General features: G+C 41.3%; 1 protein-coding gene across 1 annotated transcript in view; it reads right to left on the reverse strand.

Annotated features, from left to right (window-relative positions):
* rem2 (RAS (RAD and GEM)-like GTP binding 2) overlaps positions 1-7,375 on the reverse strand; it is a 29,752-nt gene extending 22,377 nt beyond the window's left edge. Inside the window, exons 1-3 of the mRNA XM_074650321.1 lie at positions 7,212-7,375; positions 4,099-4,435; positions 1,096-1,169 (exon numbers count right to left, since the gene is read on the reverse strand). Of these exons, the coding sequence (XP_074506422.1) occupies positions 1,096-1,169; positions 4,099-4,435; positions 7,212-7,223 (423 nt within the window). The 5' untranslated portion in view covers positions 7,224-7,375. The remainder of the gene's footprint in view (positions 1-1,095; positions 1,170-4,098; positions 4,436-7,211) is intronic.
* Positions 7,376-8,631: the final 1,256 nt, after the last annotated feature.

Below are 8,631 nucleotides of genomic sequence, written 5' to 3' on the forward strand. Positions count from 1 at the left end.
CTGATTAGACTGTTGTCAGGCTGTTAAATAGGCATTATTAGTTGCTATAAGCCCCATAGATGTGGGTCAATAGGGGCCTACTACACCCACTACATCATCTATTCACATGGTAGCTCACAGAAAGGAGGTATAAAAGAATGTAACAGCGACCTCTAGCGACCGTAGTAATTATGACGGGAGCAGAAGCGAAGTCAGGCACTGTAGTTTAGACAGTGTGAAACTCCATAAGGGTTGGCGGTCGGTGACGATGGATGGGACACAAACCTAAAGAAGTTGTAGTTTTGTTGCCTAAACCTAAAGAATAATTTTTGTTTGTGTTCAAAATGTGACGTTTCATTCAGTTTCACATGTTAGAAAGTGTTGTTTTTAAGTTTTGCTTTCACTTTTACAACATAGTAGGTGTAGTAGGGCCCTAATGACCCACATCTATGGTGCTTACAGCGATTGATAACGCCTGATAACAGTCGAATCGGGTGGCAGTAGAAACATGGCAGCCGGCTCAGTGAAGAAGACCCGCTCTGTATATACTGTAAACGGCTCATTCTAAGGTAACAAAAACACAACCATTCTTATTTTCAGGTGGTTATACACTGAAGAAAACATACTTCTTAATACTATATTCCATTTCTGCCAATAGATCCCCCCTGAATACTACACGTTTCCTTTAACTGTAGATTTGAATTGGAACAAGTAAGGATAACAAGAGAGTGATTTCCACTTTTCCGAATGAGAGAACTTCAAAAAGCTTGAGTACAGTGGGCACAGCTGCTCCTGCAGGATTCCCTGTACAGCGTAACACACAGACACACACAGACACACACAGACACACACTTGTGCACATAAAAGCTAAAGAAGGTACACACACACACTCTTTACAGTCGAATACACAAAAATAATTTGCCCATCACAGAAATTGAACAAATGGCTTTTTCCATTTCTTATGAGCAGGCAATGAATGTCAAATCAGAAGTGAATGGTGGCTTAGAGAGATGGAGGTCACCAGAGCACAAAAACACAGGCAGTCGGTCTAAACCGCACGAGATAAAGAAGTGACAGAGTGACTGTGAGGTGTGAAACTAACAATCAGTAACTCACCTGTTTCCAGTTGTCGAAAACTATGATTTTGCTGTCCTCGTCGTCGACGGTCACTGAGCTCTCGTATCCCTCACCTGCAAGCAAACACACATGTTACATACATCAGCACACAGAGTGCAATAATAAACACCACACTGACATAAAACAGTAGGAGCACTATATATTGAAACATAATAGTATGCATTGTGGCAGCTAAATTAATTGCAATATTCACTAAAGTGAAATGTCAGTGGTTTTAGCTGCTGCCTGAAAATGTTGAGAAAAGAATCTAGGGCTTAAAAAATGTCCTTGACCTACTCAAGACACCTTTTAATCAGTTTCGTGCAGATGTTTAATTTGGGTTATGTGGCCAACTGACGTGTTTGGAAAGTGTTCCCTGCAACCCATTTCAGACATCTGCTCCCTATCTTTATGAGGACATTCTTATTTAGACATTTTTGTACTCCAATTTAAAGGATACGCCTAGTGATATAATACGTCAACAAAACCCACGAAAAGAAAACCAAAGTCAACAATGTTTTAAGCCCATTTTTCAACACTTTCCGATTTCTCTATCGCATCACTGGCACTCAGCTCGAAGCCTGTTTGGTCCTACTGAACATGTAAATCATTTAAAAAGAGGGGCACAGATAAATATTTTTGTCATTCAAAAATACTCAGTAATTTCCTAAAAAAAGCTAGATACTATAGTTTTTAACAAAGGTTCTCCAACAGGAGCAAATCGCATATTTGTTGGGGACTATTTTCAGCAGCGGATCAATATTCATTTAGTGAAAGTTATTACAGCAGCAGGAGGGTGTATGTGGGATTGATCCAAAATCATCATCTCTATCGTCTTAATGAAGGAAGATGTCACCCAGTGCAATGGTGTGACAAGTTTTATGATACATCAGGCTATACACAGACAACACTTTCAATTCGCCGTTGGTTGTGGCTTTTCATGGGATTTGTTGACAATATAACAATATATATATATATATATATTGTTGACAATATATATATATATATATATTGAGAGATATTGTTGACAATATATATATATATATATATTGAGAGATATTGTTGACAATATATATATATATATATATATAACAAATCCCGTGAAAAGCCACAAACAACTGCGAATTGAAAGATTTTCTTTCTAATTTACCAGTAAAATGCAGCTAATTAGCTGCATTTTACTGGTAATTTAGATAGAAAATCTATGACTACAAAGTCAAAAAGGTAAAAACTTAAAACGGCTGTTGACCATTTGACTGTATCAATACACTAAGCCCTACTTATAATTGCATGGCAGTTTTTAAAATACAAATTAACCCAAAATAGCTCGACATAGATAACCCACTATGATGAATGACATGTCTATCTTAAGGTACAGGCACACTAAATCAGGTCTTGCTGTCGTTCACTGGTAATTACTTGGTGAGGACACGTATTGATTGGTGAGGTGTGAACCCACTTACAGAGCTGATGTGTTGCCAGAGCATCTGGTCAAAACTATCAAAAAAGTGTTAATTAAATAGGTGTTGATTAGTGTTTTTTTTACACTTTGCGATTTTGACGTGTAGCTCATAGAATAATTTAGCACTTCGAAAAATTTGGGATGCGGATGAGAGTGTCATCATGGAAACATGTTGGCCTACAAGCTCCTTGGGTGGAAGTGCTTTTTCTGTCCATTTATGATGCATGAATCCGAGTGTACTACATGGGCAGTAATGAATACTGTATGGCGTGAGTCAGGGGCAAGTCAGCTTTATGCATGAGGGGGAGTAGTCGTCTCTTAGTGACACTGACTCATTGATTGGCTGGTTGAGGGCCAGGGCTGATTATGTTCTGTGTTGCAGTGAGCTGTATGACAGACAGGCCTATTGACTGACAAGAGGCAGAAGCAAGGCTGTTTTTAGCAGCTTTAAAGAGAAAATACGTTATTTGGTTTCCTGCCGAGAGTTAAAGCCGTTTCACACCAAGCACGGATTTTGCACAGAAATGTATAATAACTGATTTTCTGGTTCTGGTTCTTATGAATGCTCACACATCCCTGCAGAACATTTGTGCGGGGGCAAAAATATTCGGACGGACCTCGATTCCAGCGGATTTCCGCCTGCGGAAATAAATGTTTGACCAATGAAATCCTTTGTTAAAACTGATCGCTGTCATTCTGCATAATAATTAGCCATGTGCTTCTGCTTGTTGCACGGAGAGTGTGTATTTTTGGGGCCTTGGAACAAAGGGCGTTTGTTTTCAGGGTAACAGACTGTCGAACAAATGGGCTTTTTTTTTGTCCAATGGAACATTTTTCGGACTATTGGTGTTTCGGAATAACAATAGTCTGTCCCCTTCTCAACAACCAATAATATACGACAAACAGTACTACCTCAACAACCACATAGAGGACAATATATGGCTTGAGATCGCCCAGCAGTTGTGATACGATGAAGATGGTGATGTAGCTGATATGCACTTGCTAATTTTATATGTTGGTCACGGAAGCATCAAAATTGGGGTCTGATTAGTTTATGTATTGTGTAGATAACGTTAGCCCCTTAGACCTTCTCTGTCTGGATAGGTTTTTGTTGTGTGGAGTGGACACGGGTACTAATTAGGAGGAAACTCATTTGGCCTCATTGACGAAAATGGAATACAACAACGCGCATAATAGGCACCGGACCAAGTGTGCATAATTGGTTAGCTTAGCCTACCATAAAGACCAGAAATAGGTGGACACAACTAGCATGGCACTGCCAATGCTATCAATACACTGTTATGTCTGCACGCTAAAAATGTAGTTAAAGCCAGCAGCCGGTTTGCTTAGTTTAGCCTAAAGATGGGGGGAAACAGCTGGTCTGGCTCTGCGGCCATTTGCCAGCACATAACGTCGTAAGCGTCTAAATGAAACGTTTCTAAAGTTAACCCTTAAGACCAATTCACAAAGGTTTGCCAGTCCTAACACAGGTGCACATACACACAAAAACACACTCCACCAATCCCTATCTAAGTCTTTACCACATGCTTGCGTCTCAGAGTCTATAGAGAGGGATCTGTCCGACTGCCCGGCCAGAGATAAGGCTAGCGACGTCTTGCCCACGCCGTTCTGTCCCAGTAACACTATCCTCAATGCCCCGCCGTGGCTGTGGTAAGCCAACTGGGCGGCTGCTGATTGGCTGAAGGACTCATCCCGAGGCACCGCTGTGTCACTGATAGGCAACCTGGCAGGCTCCTCCATGCCCGGGATCCAATCACAGTCCTCAGATACGGCCTCTTCCCTCCGCAGCTGGTGTTTGAGGGGCAGGGGTGTGCTTCCACGCCGGAGGGGGGGCGCCGTGGTGAGAAACATACTGTACTAGAATGATAAAGAGACAGAAAACAAAGAGACAGCTAGTGTAAGTCTAGAAAGGAGAACGGTACTTACAGTACAAATAGTCCAAGAGGCCAAAACAGGCTGCAGATTTACCTGTAACACTGTCTATTCTGGTAAATGTTACCACTGAAGGATGGGGGAAGGGTGTCTTCACTGTGTGTGTCTATGTGTGTAAAGAGGAGGGAGGTGATAACAGTGGAGGTGAGTCAGATAAGTGGCGGTGTGAGAGAAAGATGCTGATGAGGATGCAGAACATGTCAAAGGGAAACCTAAGAGAGGAGGAGGGAGACAGTCGTGGGGGGTTGTGAGATGAGGGAGACAACAGGGCCGGTCGAGCTGCTGAAAGAATGACAGAAGATAAGAAGATGCTAAAAGACAGCAGGAGGACACACAGGGAGAGGAGAAGAAGAGGAAGAGGTAGAGTATGAAACACAAGGGACCGAGGAAAAGAGGCTGCAGCTGTGTGTGTAATGCGAGTGTAAGTGCTGTCAGGTGGTGGCTCTATATACTGTACAGTGTACATATAATGACCTCCGCATGACTTCACAAGAAAATGGGTCAGAAACATAAAGTCTTGATCTCATTCCCTAGTTACTGAAAAAAAAAAAAAAAAAGGAAAGCTGTCAGCCCAGCGGTTCTCTCTGGAACAATAGTTTTTGCTGAGAAAAGTGTGTTCGTGCATGTGCATAATAGTGTGTGTTGGTAGTCACAGCAGGTCAACCACAGAAGACCCTCATCAATATTAATACAGCAATTAATCTAGCTCCAGCGGCACCCCTGGGCTGCTATGGCCCAGCGTCTGCCTGTGGCAAAGCTAAGTACAGTATCGCCGCTTAATTAAAGGGTACTGACACAATAACAGGAACACATTAGAATATAATGCAATCCAATTCAGCACCACCACAGAGGAAAGTCTCACAAAGGACAATAAACTGAATGAACACGTCTCTGACACCGTGTCAACAAAAACTAGAGATTAGAAACGTCACAGAGTTTGGATTTATCTCAGGGCTGTTGTATTGAACTGCATTAGATTGTAGCTACAAGTGTACCTAATAAACAGGTAACCTTGTCTCCCGTAGCATAGACATTTCATGCTTCTTCTTTGTTTTTATAACATTCTTTAAATTGGCTTTTGTAAAATCAGTATAGTATAGCATTAGTTCCAATATACAGTGTAATTTAGTTTGTATAGTATAGTAGTGCATGGTGCACTATAGTGTAGTGTAGTGTAGTATAATACAATATAGCAAAGTATTATGTAATGTGATATAGTATTGTGTAGTATAATGTAGTATTGTGTGGTACAGTATAGTGATGTAAAGAATGTGATGTACAGATATGATATATGGAAATATGTTATAATATAGTGTAATGTAGTGTAGTATTGAACTGCATAGTGTAGTGAAGTATAGTATAGTATTGTACAGTATATGGCTATATACTATACTATAGTATAGTGTAGTGCAGTATAGTATAGTATACAATAGTGTTGTGTATTTGATATACTGCAACATAGTATGGTGTAGTGTTGTGTACTGTATTGTTGTATAAGATAGTACAGTATAGAATAGTAGGCTTTAGTATAGTACACTATAATATATACTAGTATAGTAAAGTATAGTATAGTACAGTGTAATATGAAATGTATAGTATAGTACAGTACAATATAGAATAGTATAGTACAGCATAATTTAGAATAGGATAGTATAGTACAGTACAATATATAATATTATTGTAAAGTATAATATAGTATCGTAAAGTATAGTATAGTTAAGTATCATAAAGTACAGTATAACATAGAATAGTATAGTAGGCTAGTAGACAATAGTGTTATGTATGAGATGCACTGCAACATAGTATGGTGTAGTGTATTGTTGTATAATATAGTACATTACAGTATACTTAGTAGCATACTTAGTAATAGTATAGCACAGTATAATAATTATTTCTCATACATGCAGTTGAGGTGTGGCTGCTTGTGACAATTATGTAGCAGCTCAAACACACACATGCTCCATCTCCATCTCTCTCTCTCAAACACACACCCATACATCATTCACAGAGGCTCACTCGGGTAGCTCAATTAGGTTAATTGAACGAGCTAATCAATTAAGCATTGTCTTTATTGTCAGCGCGCGCTCAGGGGAGCTGTACATGCAGAGACAGGAAACTCTGACCAGGGGCTGAGCCTGCGTGTCAAGGGTTAATCTCCCTCTCTCTCGCACCAGGCTGTCAAGAAAACTAGGGCAAACAACAGAGCACAATACAAAATTAATACTACAGGCAGTGTTTTTATTCTTGCGTCCTTTGCAGCCCAATTACACAGTGTGCTGCTGCTGCTGCTGCTTCTTTACCAGCTGCAGCTCTAGTTATCTCTGCTGTACTTTGGTTCTTCCAAACCATGTTTACTGTATTCGGCTCATTATAAATCAATCTGGAGTATCTGAGGAATGAAATGGACCACCAAGAGAGAGAGAGAGAGATAGAGAGAGAGATGCATACAGATATAGAGCGTAAAAAAATACTATGAAGGTTACTATAAAAGTCACTATTGAATACATGCTGGAGTAAAGATGGAAAAAAAAAATGCTCCAAATTCCCAAACTGAATTCCCCCCCCCACACACACAGAAAAAAACAATGGTTAGATGGTTTAGGGTGTGTGTAGTCATATACCTGCTGTGTGGAGTCTATTGTGCAGAGTGCACGAGGTGGGTTTAAGGTATATAACGGTGGAAAAATATGTTTCGCCTTACCTGGTCAGCCATGGTTATCAAGAAGTCTTTCTCTTTATGGAACAAGTGCTGTAACCGCCTCTGCCGGCATCACATTCATTCACAGCGGCGGTAACAGACGGCGCACAAAAGAGACGCGCCTCATCTCAGTGAACATGATGATGTTATTCTTCTTCCACACTCCGGCGCGTAAAAATCCTCCTCTGGTGACTTGAAAGAGGAGGTGCGGCGCATGGAGAAAAACTGGGGATAGGTATAGTAGTAGTAGTAGTAGGAGGAGGAGGAGGAGGCTGGAGGAGGATAAAGAGGCTACACCTGCGTCTCCGTTTGGAACAAGAAGCGACTTCTTATGGGAGGAAGAAAGAAAGAAAGAAGCCCATCAGCACAACAACACATCTCCTCTTGTCCTTTTGGCTTCCCAACGGTCAGCAGTCAGTGCGCCTCCCTCTCCACCTCCAGTTAATACCTGCATCTCTCTCGCTTTCTCTCTTTCTCTCCTCCTCTCTCTCTCCTGCTAAGTGTGTTTTTTGGTTGGTGGGTGGGGGCTTCAGTGAGACTGATATTCCAATGGGGTTGGGTTGGAGGTGGAGGGAGAGGGTGAAGGATGGTGAGGGTGAGGGTGCATCCAGTGTGTGTGAAAATCAACTCAGATGCACAGCTTCTTTCAAATTATGTGCTTTTGGTCAAACACCGGCAGGTCTGGGTGTATTTCCTCCCCGGTTTGACGGTAGAGTAAGTGTCTCTGAGAGGTGAAGTGGCCGCCAGAGGGAGGCAGAGAGAAGCCTCTTGGAGAAGGTGCCTGTGAATGTTGGTACAGAGGAAGGAGGTTTTTATTGTGCTCCCCCACTACCTCAAATGACCAGTATTAAGTTTTTATGAAGGATTTAAAGGGGCAGTCCACAGAGTTTTCACATGAAGATTATGGTGGTATGGCATGTATGCCTCTCTTCTTTTACAATTTCTCTTGTGTTACTTTTATTAGGGATGCTCCGATCCGACTTTTTCAGTCCCAATACCGATCGCATTACCTGGGCTTTGGGTATCGGCCGATACCGAGTACCAAACTGATACCAGTGTTTAATTAGTAAGCCGTATGCCTCACTGTGTTGAATAAATCTAATTCCCTTCTTTCACCCCTCATTTCCTGGGTAAACGAGTTACGTATCTGTATTGTGATCAGTTTAATCATGGTTGCAAATGTATTTTATGTAGGGATGTGTGTGAAAGCGTTTTAGTTCTAATTTAGTGGGAATTACCGACTTCATTAGTAATCTCTTTTCAGAGAAGGTTCTGGGTTTCCTGTGAGAATGGTACGGCCTGCTGCTGAGTGGCTCTTGGTGATTGAGAGGTCTATACAAGCATTTGTTTGGGGCTGGTACGGGAGAAGGACGTCAGCGTGTAGCTGTGTGCACGAGAAGTTTGGTTACTATAAGTTATTTTT

Source organism: Sebastes fasciatus, chromosome 11 (genome assembly GCF_043250625.1).
Source record: "Sebastes fasciatus isolate fSebFas1 chromosome 11, fSebFas1.pri, whole genome shotgun sequence".
Lineage (NCBI taxonomy): Eukaryota > Metazoa > Chordata > Actinopteri > Perciformes > Sebastidae > Sebastes > Sebastes fasciatus.